This window comes from Sinocyclocheilus grahami, unplaced genomic scaffold, assembly GCF_001515645.1.
Source record: "Sinocyclocheilus grahami isolate Dianchi unplaced genomic scaffold, SAMN03320097.WGS_v1.1 scaffold628.1, whole genome shotgun sequence".
In the NCBI taxonomy this organism is placed as follows: Eukaryota; Metazoa; Chordata; class Actinopteri; order Cypriniformes; family Cyprinidae; genus Sinocyclocheilus; species Sinocyclocheilus grahami.
The window spans coordinates 367,151-382,188 of record NW_015505807.1 but is presented as its reverse complement, the minus strand read 5'-3'; the positions used below and the strand labels follow the sequence as shown (position 1 = coordinate 382,188).

General features: G+C 37.2%; 2 protein-coding genes across 2 annotated transcripts in view; one reads left to right on the top strand and one right to left on the bottom strand.

The window, feature by feature from the left end:
- The window catches only part of LOC107558019 (beta-1,3-galactosyltransferase 2), an 11,898-nt gene extending 10,160 nt beyond the window's left edge, over positions 1-1,738 (top strand). Inside the window, exon 2 of the mRNA XM_016241620.1 lies at positions 344-1,738. Within this exon, the coding sequence (XP_016097106.1) occupies positions 413-1,588 (1,176 nt within the window). The 5' untranslated portion in view covers positions 344-412 and the 3' untranslated portion in view covers positions 1,589-1,738. The remainder of the gene's footprint in view (positions 1-343) is intronic.
- LOC107558003 (parafibromin-like) overlaps positions 1-15,038 on the bottom strand; it is a 38,285-nt gene that overhangs the window by 20,914 nt on the left and 2,333 nt on the right. The window contains exons 2-10 of the mRNA XM_016241604.1: positions 14,326-14,431; positions 12,863-12,932; positions 12,707-12,769; positions 12,454-12,506; positions 12,255-12,343; positions 10,949-11,162; positions 9,627-9,725; positions 7,538-7,616; positions 5,500-5,564 (exon numbers count right to left, since the gene is read on the bottom strand). Of these exons, the coding sequence (XP_016097090.1) occupies positions 5,500-5,564; positions 7,538-7,616; positions 9,627-9,725; positions 10,949-11,162; positions 12,255-12,343; positions 12,454-12,506; positions 12,707-12,769; positions 12,863-12,932; positions 14,326-14,431 (838 nt within the window). The remainder of the gene's footprint in view (positions 1-5,499; positions 5,565-7,537; positions 7,617-9,626; positions 9,726-10,948; positions 11,163-12,254; positions 12,344-12,453; positions 12,507-12,706; positions 12,770-12,862; positions 12,933-14,325; positions 14,432-15,038) is intronic.

The window sequence follows — 15,038 nt, the reverse complement described above, 5'->3', positions numbered from 1 at the left end:
TGATTTTTTTTTGTGGGGGGGGGGGGGGGGGGCTTTTCTATAACCACTGTATATGCATTTTATATATACTGTATATATATTATGTATACTTAAATTCATCTCGGGGTACCAAAATCTGAAGTGTGTCTGCCCGAAGGGCTACCAGGGATATTTAAATTTTGCGAGCCCTGCAGTATTTACCTTCATTCAACCTAGCCATACTTTCTACTACCAAGAAGAATGTAGCACAGTGCTCCATGTATAAAAACGCCACTTTTAAATCCACTGTATACAGAAATTAAAATACTGCAAATTTTCCTCAGTAACAAGTAAAAAAAATAAATTTCCTTTTTTTTATTTGCAGGTTTCCACATATCTGGACTGAGAATTTACTCTGAGAGGCTTGACAAATCCAAAGAACCCAAAAGAGATCATGCGATTGAAGCGGAGGCACAGATACTGCAGTCTCACACTTTTCCTCATTGTGCTCGTGTTTGCGGGAGGCCTCGTTTTTCAGGGTCAGAGGCATAGTCAAATCACCAAGGAGACGCTTGCTACTCAAGAGCTCCAAACCATTAAAACCTCCTTCAACTCCACCATGACTAAGCTATTAAAGTTGAAGGAACTTGAAGAGTCCTCTAAACTACTAACGACAAATGAAAATATGATCTCAGCTTCGGATGAAAGTTTACAGCAGGAGTTGGAAAACTCCTCGCTTTTGAACATCAGTTTGAACGAAGAGATGAGAGTGGCAAGGATACTTGAAGATGAGCCTTATGAGTACATCCATAACGAACCATACTCATGTCTGCTGCGAGCTCCTTTCTTAGTGCTTTTGATTGCAGTTGAGCCCAAGAAAACAGACGCCAGGGATGCCATCAGGAAAACATGGGCCAATGAAAGTGTGGCTGGGGGTTTGGGTTTCGTCCGGCTTTTTTTCATAGGTGTAAATCAAGACACTCAAAGAAATGGCAGCAAACTACAGCACACAATAGAGGAAGAAAGTGACAGGTATCATGACATCATCCAGCAAGATTACAGGGATACTTACAACAACCTTACCCTAAAAACGCTGATGGGGATGTACTGGATCACAAAGTATTGTCCCGAGGCCAAATATGTCATGAAGACAGATAGCGATATGTTTGTCAACACCGAATTCCTCATAGACAAAATCCTAAAGCCCAAAGGGCAGCGGACACAGAAGTATTTCACAGGACTTCACATGATAGACTTCTCCCCAAACCGAAACAATGAGAGTAAATGGTATATGCCCCCAGAAGTGTACCCTGGTAGGCGATACCCCACATTTTGTTCTGGGACTGGATATGTCTTCTCAGGTGATATGGCTCAAAGGATATATGTGGCATCTCTGACCATACCCAGACTGCATTTAGAAGACGTTTACGTGGGTATGTGTCTAGCTAAACTGAAGATAGAGCCAGAGCCACCACCAAATGAACATCTGTTCAACCACTGGCGAGTGCCCTACTCTAGCTGTAGGTACAGCAACCTGATCACCTCTCATGGGCTTCACCCCAATGAGCTGATCCAGTACTGGCAGCACCTGCAGAGCAACAAGCACAATCCCTGCCAAACAACAGGGTGAAACGTTCAATAAGCGGACAGTTTTTTTTTGGAGATTCTGCCAAATATAACAACAAAACCATAGTTTTTTTGATCATCATTTTTTTCATTATTTTAATCTTAATGACTGATTATTTTCACAAACCTGGCTGATTAAATGGGTACAAAAATATTCAGTTGTGGTTTAAGTATTATTATTTTTAATGGTGAATTTTATCGGATTGTGAATAAGCCGAAAAGGGTCTTCGAGATACTAAAAGATATTACAGCTATAATGCATTCAAGAAAATGTGGTCATTTTGGTTCAACCAATGCACTTAAAGGACCACAAGTGTAGCATTTACCATCCAATAGAGAGTCAATTGGTAGAATAAAGATCTTTTGGCCGTTTCCTGAACTTGGGTTCGTGATTGAATTGCAGTGGGTCTGTGAGTTTAAATCATAAAAATGTCAACTTAACCTAATTAACTCACTTTAAAATACATAAAACACCCGAGTAGAATTTTTTAGAAAGGAAAATAAGGTAGATAGAAAGAAGGTGAATCAAATTATGAATAATTTACTGCCATTTTGTGCATATGTAATGATGTAATCTCTAAAAAGTAATTGGATTACGAGCATTTTTAAAAATGCAATATAATCTAATTAAAAATGGCACACTCGTTTTATGCGTATTTGGCGCCACCTATTGTTGTGGGTGTATTATTGACACGTCAAAGTCTAGACCCTGAATATAAGACGACCGAGTTTTTTCAGATGCGTTTCCAAGAAAAAAAACATCGTCTTATATTCGGATCAATACGGTACTTAATTTCTGGAATCCGATGAAGTAATCCAGATTCCATGTAATCAGTATCTACACGGCATTGTAAACACTACAATCAACAAAGGGAATGGAGAACGAAAACTTAAATCAAAGAGTTAAATGCTATGAAATATCAGGATTGAATGAGGATTTAGATTTTAGTCCTTTAATTATTACTCTACACATTTTTTTTTGGTGCATTTTTGGTAACATTGTCTAAGCATAGAAACAAGTAATAACAGCAAAAGTGTAAAACCATGAGATGGAGACATGCTGTTGATGCAATGTCGTAATTACCATAATTTCGAGATGACAGCACATGACATCCTACTTGGAGCCATTCACATCCTCGGACTAGGAATCACACATTTCTATCAACATTGGCAATGCCTAAACATTATCTTTAGGCACTTCACGATCCGATCCGATCCTGGGAGTCACGATCCGATTCCAAAACTATTCTTGATCTACATTTTTTCCTAATTAATTATTCTGCTGTGCAAATACATCTTTACAATTTTACATTCTAATCAAAATCGCAGTTTCTATGCTTTTTGTTTATAGTCGGAATCTCTGTAAGTCAGTACTGCCATCTTATAAATAGGGGTGTGAATCTTCACTGGTTTCACGATTCAATTAAATTACGATTATCATGTCAACAATTTGATATCAATCGAACTCAATATCCCGGAGTCACATTCTCAATATTACTGCACATGGCTACATTTTCAAACACATTTGATATCAAATTTATTTTGTGCAAATTTTACTTTATTTGTTTTCATGAAATTATATAAGCAGGCTACTTTTTAAAATAATTACTTATTTGAAAAATAAGTGTTCTTTAAGTAGGCCATCCGAAAGTTTACAGACAATAATAGTTATGGGTTTTTCTTTTTTCCTTAGCATTATTGCTGTTTGATTATTACTGACGAGATCACAGACAGTGGCAGCTTTAACAGGCTACATTCACACCAATGCACACTTCTATTTCGATATCAGATGTTTTGTCCTGTTCTGAAAACATAACTGACTGTGTTTACATCAATTTCGTATATAAGTATTCGGAGATGCAAGTGCATTGAACCGCAGCTGCGATCAAGCTTCAGGACATCAAACACACAGCACACGTGAAAGTCTGTCAGTACTAGGGATGGGCATTCCAAGCAAAAATAATATTCGAAAATCACTGGGTATTATTAGATTATTACTCAAAAATTGCACCCCTCCCCCGCATGCACACACAAACACCCATAAACAGAGATCGAGGGAGAGAGACGGGATCCAAGCTTTCAATTCTATATGATAAACGGTTTAATTCAGAAGATAGGCTACCTTAACTCAAGCCATATAATGATTGTAACGTGCTGAAACATTAATATAATAAACATAACCGAATGACGGCACTTATTAACATAACAGTCTGTCAATTAGCATAAATCAACTGCTCATAAGGCTAGGACATTTCCATTATAAAAAAAATGGAACCCCTAAAGGGAATAGATACGAGATGGGAGGAAAAATATACTTCAATATCTAGCCGCAATTATATCGTTGGGTAATTATACTGTATATAAACTGCGGGCATCAGGGAGTCATTTACAAGATTAGGTGTTTGTCGGTGGTGCTCAAATCATTCACCATCATCCTATCAAGTCATCTCTCCTTACTCTGTTTTTGTGACCAAACTTGAGCTCTTTGGCATTAACTCGACTCGCCATGTTTGGAGGGAGAGAAATGCTGACTATGACCCCAAGAACACCATCCCTACAGTCAAGCACGGAGGTGGAAACATTATGCTTTGTTGCCGTTTTTCTGCTAAGGGTACAGGACCACTTCACCGCATTGAGGGGCAAATGAACGGGGCCATGTTCTGTAAAATCTTGGACGAGAACCTCCTTCCCTCAGCTTTTGGTTGATATTCTGTCTCTTCACGTTAAAATAAACCTACCATAAAAATTACAGACCCTTCATTTATTTGTAAGTGGGCAAACTTACAAAATCAGCAGGGGATCTAATAAATATGTTCCCCACACAGACTCTACCTGAAAACAGCTACCACTACACATACTCCCACAGTCCTAATTTCCCATTCAACAGTAACCTAAAAGCCCAAAAATAAATAAATACATTTTTGGAAACCCATAGGAGGGCACACAGGTATTAGAGGTGCAGTATGTAATATTGACATCAGGTACATTCCGACACAAAACATTTCAAAGTAGAATAACTGGCTGTAGCAGTGTTTCCCACAGACTTACACTATGTGTGGCGGCACTTCCCCTCGGGGAAATATATAATACAGCAGACGGGCTTATTGAAAGTGCAAATTCATTCTCTGCCAGCAGGAGGCGCTTTAAACGCTCAACTGCGATCTCTAATAACTGGCAGTATAACAAGTGCATAAACAAAGAATAATTGTTAAACAAAACTTTTTCATTTTATTTTAAGTCTAAATACTCCCTCACTTTGCTCATGTTGCGAATGGACATTTATGAACCCTCCACGAGTGACATGCAAGGTCTGAGGTATTCAGATATACACTCTTTAAAATAATGTACTCTTTTGTAAGATAGACATGACAGTAATTTGAATACAGCCTTCGTAAAAATAAAGCAAATCAGCTATGTGGGAAAAAACAACAAAAAAACTGAAAAACACTGTACATCCCTATTTAAAGCCAAACAATATTTGTCATTCATTGGTGTTTAACAGGAGTAACGATGAAACACATAACCTGGATCTTCAACTGCTTTGACCAAATAGCAGTCCAACAACGAAGTGAATTTCAACACGGAAGTTGCAATTCTAGCTGCGACAGAACAACCCAGACACAGTTGGCAATGTGTCATACACTGGGTGCGTGAGGTTTAACAGTTACTAATTTAATCAGTTACACCCAAAACTTGCATGCAAATAAAGGCTTGGCAAACTGAAAAAAGAAACAGGCGGAGCATAGATTTTCCCCATCTACACGAAGATGTTTTTGATGAACCTAGAAATTCCGATGAACTGGACCAAATAAATCCAATGAATAAACCTGTCTGATTCACAAATGGAAGGCCTCATTGGTGACTGGTTCTATGGCACAGACATTTCAAAATCATACTCAAATCATATGAACTCACCGTCACAGACTTCAGTGTCATGCCATGGTAAGTTCCCATAGTGTCGATTTTGAAACCCTCCGTTTCTGTAAAAAAAAAAAAAAAAAAAAAAGTTTCTAAATCATTTACTCACCTGATGAGCTTCTAAATCAATCAGTTCTTAAAAACTACATATTTTTCCAATAAGCCTCAATTGCATTTTGGGGGTTTCATCATCATAATATACTAGTAGGGGTGTGACGAGACACTTATCCCACGAGACAAGACACGAGATTGGGTTCACGAGAACGAGACGAGATTTTTAAACAAATCCTCAATGATGAAATATATAGGAAAAATAGTCTTTTATTCAACTGAAAAACAAAATGCAAAAAAATCTAGGTGCATTTTGAAATCAACTTGGTACTTTATGAAATTAAACTTCTATTTTAATGAATTATATGCCATAATAAACATGTAAACACTGCAAAATGTTCTGCCACAAATTCGACTGACAGGCAAGTAATTACACAAATATTACAAATAGTATAAATACAAATAAATAATAAACGCCACAAATATCACTTTAAAGTGGAAGTGAATCAGTCAGTCAAGTTTACATCATTTAGTATACTGATTTCCACGATGTAACCGTTTTAAAGAAAAAGTATGTTTTGTTATAGCTTTTGGAGCAAGGGTGCCGCCATCTTGCAGTACCACCACGTGTGACGTCACAGGGTTGGTTCGCTCCATTGGACAGTGCACTAATATAAGCATTTCTTTACTTTTTGAACACACACTTGTTTTTAAATTGAGGAAGACAAACTTAAAAAGGACTGTTGAGCCCATAATAAGTGCAACTGCTTATGCATTTGAGCCGGGGAGGAAGAAGTCGTGAACCTGCTTGTTTGGGGTGAAGAACGGTTCGGAAACAATACGTGTTTACGTGGATACTCGTCAAGACCGTGATTCTGACATTATTTTGTGTGCATTTGGTCAAGAAAACGCGAAAGAGAACTCAATTTGGTTCTCGCATATGCTGTCTGAGCTGCGGCTTTTTGCATGCGTGCGCACAGAAACAGTCTCACAGTGCGCGATTACCACACTGAAATCTCTTTCACGCTGTCTCACACTTGAATGGCTTAAAACACTTTAATGTTTAAAGTGACAAGGCTTAAAACATGTGAGAATGATAAAAGGTTCTTGAGGAAGCAGCACTAGCCCAATCGTTCAGATTGATGTGATTAGTTAAACACTGGAGCGTCCTGTTAACAGCAGGTAAGCATATTGTATTCACAGGTGAACATAAAATATCTTACATACCACTGCTGGTGAATAAGCCAGTGTAATGCATATATGTCTGAAAGGTCTGACATATGCCAATAGCACCAGGATATCGACACGTTCACGCGAGACCAGACGGAACTCGCGAGATCTCGTGCCACGAGATCTCGTCATACCCCTATAAACTAGTGCTGTCAAACGATTACGCATACAAAATAAAAGTTTTTGTTTTCATGTGTGCGTGTATGGTGTATATTTATTATGTATACATAAATACACACACATGTGAATATTTAAGAAAAAATTTGTTTTGTTTATATATACTGTATATAGATATACACACACACGTAAATATTTGTAATAATAAAGTATTTATATATGCATAATAAATATACAGTACACACACATGAAAACAACTTATTTTGGATGTGATTAATCACGATTAATCATTTAACAGCACTATAATAAACCGATTATACACTTAATGACCTCTTCACAGATTCGATAAACAATGGTAGCTTGCTAGTAACCAAATTATAATTCTTTTGAAATTATTTAATTCTTATAGAGGTTACGTATTACTAAAAGTGCTGCTTCTACATTTCCTAGATCAGTTTCCTAACCTGTGGGTCACAAACCCCAAAGTAGTTTTCATACGGTTCGTCAAACCAAAGATTTAAAAGGTACTAAAGAAGAACTTTTTTTTTTTTTTTTAATTGTCTGTGCAGGTATTTTCTGCATTACCATTTAACCAACATGTTTGGTGCTCCAAAGGTCAAAACTAAATCCAACTTACCTTCTTTTCCTTTGAATCGCTCCTGATCGTATCTGTTGTAGGCAGCTGGGACTGGCTGTTTATTTCTTATTGCTGGATCCTATGGGATAAAAACAATTGGAGGGCATTAACAAACACAAGTAGACTATTTAAGCTCATATGTTAAAGGGGTCATATGATGCGATTTCATGTTTTCCTTTGTCTTTGAAGTGTTAAAAGCTGTGCATACAGAAGATCCGTAAAGTCTCAAAGATTAAAGTCTCAAACCCAAAGAGATAGATATTTTTTCTAAAAGTGAACACTCAGCCACGCCTTCCTAAAACGCTTTGTTCAGACACGCCCCACATATCTACCTCACTGTGTGGGAGGATTTGCATAACGCCGCCCAAATGTTCACGCAAAGAAAAGTGGCGTAACTTTTATTCTCGCTGTAGTATTGTTGCTGCCTGTCGTGGAGACGCTGTGTGTTTCGTTGTGAAAGACGAACTACTTTGTTTGGCAGGGCTATACGCTTACTTTTCTTTATAGTGCCCCGAACTTAAAATTTAGGAGCACGTTCAAAATTTTAGGAGCACCTTCTAATCAATAATCTAAAATGTTATCAAAAAGTAGCCTTCCCATTACGAGGTGATATTTGACTCCTCTAACTTTATTAAAAGTATGTCATCTTTTGTCAAATTCTTTAAAAAAAATTATATTTTATAAGCTTTTTAAAAATTGTAATTAAAATGACAGAATAAGAACAAGTAGAATAAGAAATATAAGTTACCAATCAAATTAAATCAGTATTAAAATTAATTTGTAGAGTAATTTCCATAAATCAATGGAAAGTTTATTTATTCAGCTTTCAGATGTATAAATCTCAATTTTGAAAAATTGACCCTTATGACTGGTTTTGTGGTCCAGGGTCACATATAGTTTACACACACACACACACACACACACACACACACAGTAAATCTACCTGTTAAGTAGGAATGTAACGATTCACTCAACTCATGATCTGATTCACGATTTTGATTTCACGATTCGATTTTCTCACGTTTTTTAACAAAATGAGATCGAAGACATTATACAGTAAATGAAAATGTGTCGTTTTATTAGGATATTGCTGCAAGTTTCTTTGTGAAATTGAAATAAAACTAAATTGAAATTAACCCCAAATCAAACAAGATACACAAATAAAAGAAATCGCTTAATATGAACAAACTAAGGCTTTGTCTGTGCTCTTTCCATTTAAAATTAGAGGCAACCACTGCATTTTAATCATGATCCAAACAAAGATGCAGCATACATTTAGATTAGTTTTTAATCTAAATTAGACTGCATAATTTCGAAATTTGAAGCAAAAACAGAATGGTCTGACTTTAGTATTTTTGAAAAAATACTACATAAAAACATCTGAACGAAACAGCAGACGAGCTGCAGATTCACTCTCTGACAGCAGGTGGCGCTTATGAACAGCAATGATAGTGTTTCCTGGGTTACCGCTGTAAACAAAGCAGAGCTGCTTATGAACACTACTTTAATATGCATTGTTCAGAGGCAAGGTGAAAAGAAAATACCACGTAAACGATTCTAAAGATAGTCAGTTCCCCTCAAAGATACATTTATATAAACTCCTACTCCAATTGTATCGCGATTTGTTTAGCATCGCAACCGATTTGAATAGTCACATATTTGATTCGATTTTCGACCGGCTCGCAGTTAATCATTACATCCCTACTGTTAAGTGTTTTTTTTAGGTCACTGTTTTATGAGTGACAACAAACTTTTATAGTGTTTTGGAAGAATGAGCTGATTTGAGACATGTATGAAGTGGTTTTGGTAGTTTAAGTGAATTATGAATGTAAAATTAACTGCTGTGCTAAAATTAAAGTTTGTTATGAAAGCTGAGTGAAGAGTTTTGAAAAAGTGTTTTAAATATTGAGAAATGCGTCCTAGCAATTGTTAATAACTGAAGCAAACACGGCTTATGTACCAAGCGAGCTGTATGGCCCTTTGAAGTTCTATTTTTTTTTAAAAACCCACCTATTCTGATATACAGCTGATAAGGAAACAAACCACAAACACTGGCACATTAATAAAGCGGCTCTGTTCGTGTACTCACCACCTGCGTTTGGTTCTGGGTCTGTCTCTGTTCAGGGGCTCGACCTTCCTCCCGCGCCTTCACTGATTGTAGGATGGCAAATATATTTTTGGAGAAATTCTACAACATCAAAAGATCATCATGTTCAGGAGTTCATATCCTTTAAATATAACTAACATTTATCTTTCTCAATTGTGCACAACTGTTTATGAAAGAAAGTATAGGAGAGAGGGGAAAAAAAAACAACACAAACATGACTTTAAACCAAGTTATGATTTAACTAACCATTCAAAATCCAACCCTAACAAAATAATCCGAACAAGACCACATCTGTTTGATCAGTGAAACACCACCACCTGTAGGACAACTGTTTTATATATTAGAACCACCAAAACACCGGCTGCAACAATCCAGATATATATCATTTTAATTAGGCAATAAATAGTTTGAAAAATATAATAATAATAATAGTTGCAACAAGTATGAAATCTAGATGTAAATAATTTTACTTCGCCAATAAATAGCTTGAAATAAAAAATGTAAATGCATGTATTTTTTTTTTTTTTTAAAGGAAAAAAAATGAATAAACATCTGTGTCCAACAACTTAAAATATATTTTCAGTATTTTTTGTTGCCAACAATGCTGCAAATTATCAGCTGCAAATTCTGCTAAATTAGAACATTTCACTTTAACTGGATATGCAACTTGATTAAATGTTGATTAATTCATTAATATACATTTCAAAGATAGTGGCAGCAGAGTAAATTATTGAAGAGACATTGGGTAGGAAAGTCTAATGTCCATGATGCCATTTATTTATATATTTTAATATATGTTAAAGGGCTAGTTCACCCAAAAATGAAAATGTGATGTTTATCTGCTTACCCCCAGGGCATCCAAGATGTAGGTGACTTTGTTGTAAACTACGCCAGAGCGCGTACACACCTCACGCAGCGGATGCCGTGCGCGCGCGCGCCCAAAGACAGTTGGACATAGTGGTGTATTAGAGGTAAAATATGATATAAATACTGTTCGGTTTCTGGCACAAACCGATCGTTTAGTGTCTTAGGACATCAATGTGCCGTCACGAGCCGCAGGGTTTAATTTGGATTTGTCTGTGCATGGTTTTTTTACTCTCATAGATTTTGTTACCATTGCCATGCATTATATGACTGACAGACTGCAACGGTTAAAGTTAAAAATCATCATTTGTGTTCTACTGAAGAAACAAAGTCACCTACATCTTGGATGCCCTGGGGGTAAGCAGATAAACATCACATTTTCATTTTTGGATGAACTATCCCTTTAATGTCTTAAATGGACAGCCCTGAGTGTCTCTTACCTTGCCAGAGCTCTGTAAAATGGTCGTCCTCGTCCGCCACACTCTCTCTCGGCTCACAATGTCTCTGGTCACGTCCACCTCAGCATCCACGAAGCTTCTCTGTTTCTGGGTGATGTCATCGTCCAGGTCAGTCTTGATGGTAGAACGCTTCTTGGCCATGATTTTGGCCTTGATAGCAGCAATCTTCTCCACAGACATGGCTTCTGACAGAGACCTAAGATCAGAAGAATAATTAGATAAACTAGGAGAACTAAACAGTTAAGATATGACAAGCCGTGTTATATTGTGAATAATAACAAAAAAGGGCCCTATCCTACACCTGGTGCAATGTGATGCCAATGTTTTTTTTTTAGTTTCAGCCCGACGCAGTTATTTTCACATCCAGTGCGACGTTGTTTAAATAGCAAATGAACTTGCGCCCATGGGCGTGCTGGTCTGAAAAAAAGGTGTGTTCAGGCGAATTGTGAGCGCATTGCTATTTTAAGGCAACTGAAAACTGAGTGCACCATTGACCAACTAAAACCTGGTCTAAAGTCAATGGCGCAGTATTTTTTGAATATTATTTAAAGGGCGCGTTAGTAATATGCGCCTATAGGCGGTTGCACACTCTGCTTAATACACACGCAGCAGCACACAAACATCTCAAATATTAAAAATGAAAGGATTACAATGTAAAAGATTATTACTGCGCCCCGTAGATGGTATGCTCACATGCTTTAACCTCACACACGAGCAGAACCTTTCCTCTCTGAAGAAGCGTTCAGTCTTTGCTCTTGCAAAATCTAGCAAATCCGCCATAGCACGAGCACAACTGGCATTTAAAGGGAATAGGAGATAAGACTCTGATTGGCTGACAGCACGTTACGCACAAAGCACACCCATGACTCATTAAGAGAATAGGTACATCCCTTTTGGACCATGTGCCTGGCGCGCTGACCGTTTTTCCCATCATTAAACTAGCAAAAGTTGATTTGTGCGCCATGCGCTTCAGCCCATGCGCTTAGATCGTTAAAATAATTGTTAGGCAATTCCTTAAATTGATTATATTTACTAAACAACACAGCTTTACTAGGTTAATATAACTGTAATTACACAAAAATATTAGAAACTAAATATTAAAAATGTAATTTAGAAAACTTATTGAAGGGATAGTCCATCTAAAAATGAGAATATTGCCATCATTTACTGTTGTTCCAAACCTGTATGCATTATTATCTTCTGCTGAACACAAAAGATGATATTGAGGAAAACCTTTTGTACATATTTTTGTGCACAGTCTTAAAATGCTGGATCAGTTTGATCATACCGGATCTGATCTGTCTGCACAATGCTTTCCTTATGAGCCTCGAGGCGAGCAGCCAGACGCTCCTTATCCAGACGCACACGCTCTTCATCCTGAGAAGCGCATGCAAAAATCATAAGCAGCATCCAGGCATGTTGCTTTTCAGCATTTCAAACTGCAAAACAGATCTTTTTTTGTATTTAAGTTTTAAAATGCTTCTTACCTCAACCCGAGGCTTTTTTGCCTCTGAAGACACTTCATCTGCTGCCCTTTTAACTGTTAAAACAATTGCAATTTAATGCCAGGATACGGGTGATCGTTCAATTAGAGGCACTTTTGACTACTTTAAATCTTGAAAGATGACATTTCATCAAATTATTATTACTACATGCTCTAAAATTAAGATCTAATTATGGCCTATTATGATTTTTTTTTTAATGGCAAGAATACGCTCAAATAAAAAAAAAAACACACACCTTGCGTCGGCCTTTGTAAACCAATCTCAATGGGTGCACTTCTGTCGATACTCGTTGATGATGCTGTAAAATTGAATTAAATGACAACCAGATAAATAAATGTTGTTTTAATAAAGAGCTTGAAGACTAATGTCTGCGATTCCTCGTCACACTTACAGCTTTCTCCATTGAGATAGGACAGCAAGTCTTTTCTGTCGGGTCGTCTTACAACAGGGATGTTCTCTGTCTGCAATCACAGAAGCAGGCTTGCATTTTACTTTCCAACCACCTGTGCACACAAACTAGGCCTACATTATAAAAGAAAACCATTAAGATAAGGATATTTCCCGTTTATAGACAGCGAACTAAGCCAACCCTCTACATTGCGAGTAAATCACTCGCATATGCGACTAGATCTTATTCTGGGCGAATGTGTGTGAGAGGCATTCAACACAGATTTTCACTCGATAAACATGCTGACTGAGCGCTTGAGAGTTTCGCTCTCCGTCAAGCGATCTGTACTATTTGGATGCACTCAATGGATCATGTCAGGTACTCAATGGATGCGCAGTATGTAGCACGCAGCGCACCTGTATTTGACGTACCATAAACTAGTATGAAGGCGCACGACTCGCCGTCGCTTTACTGATATCGCTGTGTTTCTCACACATGCAAAGAGAGCGAGCGAGAGTCTTGCATACCACACTGAATCGACGCGCTACATGTAAACCATATTCTTTGTTGTATTTTCCTGTCAAAATAACAGTTCATTTAGAATTATTCTGCTTTTAAGAACAAGCAGAAGATATGCCGGTTTCTCGGCAGTGGGCGGAGCTAATGCTCAAACAGCTCTCGTTGGCTGGCGCTCATCTATTACCGTCCCTGTTTTGATTTCAGAAAATCAGTTCGAGCGAACGCTGACAACGTGATTAATATTCATGAACCCAGCAGATAATAATAGTAGTAGTAGTATCTTTTAATAATAATTACTATTACCTATGACCAACAATATCTTAAACACCACCACCAGTCTTAAGTTCAGTTAAAATGACAAATATGCATTCATTCATGGTTACCAAGTTTTAGTTCTAATCACTAGTTCTATCATTAAATAGTGCTTAATTATCATAATATAATGCTTGATTGGCTGAAGTTAAGAGTGCACATTCAGTTATTTAAGAAGCTGTTCCATTTTACAAAGATAAGCTGATTGGGTGGAATCATATGTGTGTGTACTTAACCATATTTTGGGGACAAATTTGTACCCAAAAGTGAGCAAAACCTGACAAAATCGGCAAAAACCTCAATTTGTGAATGTCCTCCTCATTTGTAAAACTGTTATAAAAATAAAGTAAACACCGTTTTTTTTTTTAACTTTTATCTGGCGAGTAAACAAAAAAATTTACTAGCCAATGGCGATTATATTGCCAAGGTGTGCGTAGAGGGTTGTAAGCTTGAATTAAAACCTGAATATAAGACGAACTCTTGCATTACAGCAGACTCTGACTTCTGGGAGAGGCAGGGTTTAAATGTACTTAAATATCATGAAAATAAATGACACAAAAATAATAATAAAAAAAGTAGCACACTTTAAACACATTTTAGAGTGTGCGCGCTATATACCGAGCGATTGTACTTACTGCAGCTCTCCGCACATAGGACGGGTGAGGAAGATGCACATTGTTGAGCAGGAAAAGAATAGAGTCAAGAGTGTAGTACTCTTTAGGCTGTCCCTCTTTTCCAGTTCTGTAATTAAATTGAATGTTAAAAAAAAAATTAATACACGCAAACAAACACTGTTCAAAAGTTTCTTCTAAATTTTCACCACAAATTATATCACCAGCATAAAATACATTTTGTATATATATACACACACACACACATCTCAATAAATTAGAATGTCATGGAAAAGTTAATTTATTTCAGTAATTCAACTCAAATTGTGACACTCATGTATTAAATAAATTCAATGCAAACAGACTGAAGTAGTTTAAGTCTTTGGTTCTTTTAATTGTGAACCCACCAATTCACTATCTCAACAAATTAGAATACTTCATAAGACCAATAAAAAAAATTTTTTAGTGAATTGTTGGCCTTCTGGAAAGTATGTTCATTTACTGTACATGTACTCAATACTTGGTTGGGCCTCCTTTTGCATGAATTACTGCATCAGTGCGGCGTGGCATGGAGACAATCAGCCTGTGGCACTGCTCAGGTGTAATGGAAGCTCAGGTTGCTTTGATAGCGGCCTTCAGCTCATCTGCATTGTTGGGTAACAATGCAGATGAGCTGAAGGCCGCTATCAAAGCAACCTGAGCTTCCATTACACCTGAGCAGTGCCACAGGCTGATTG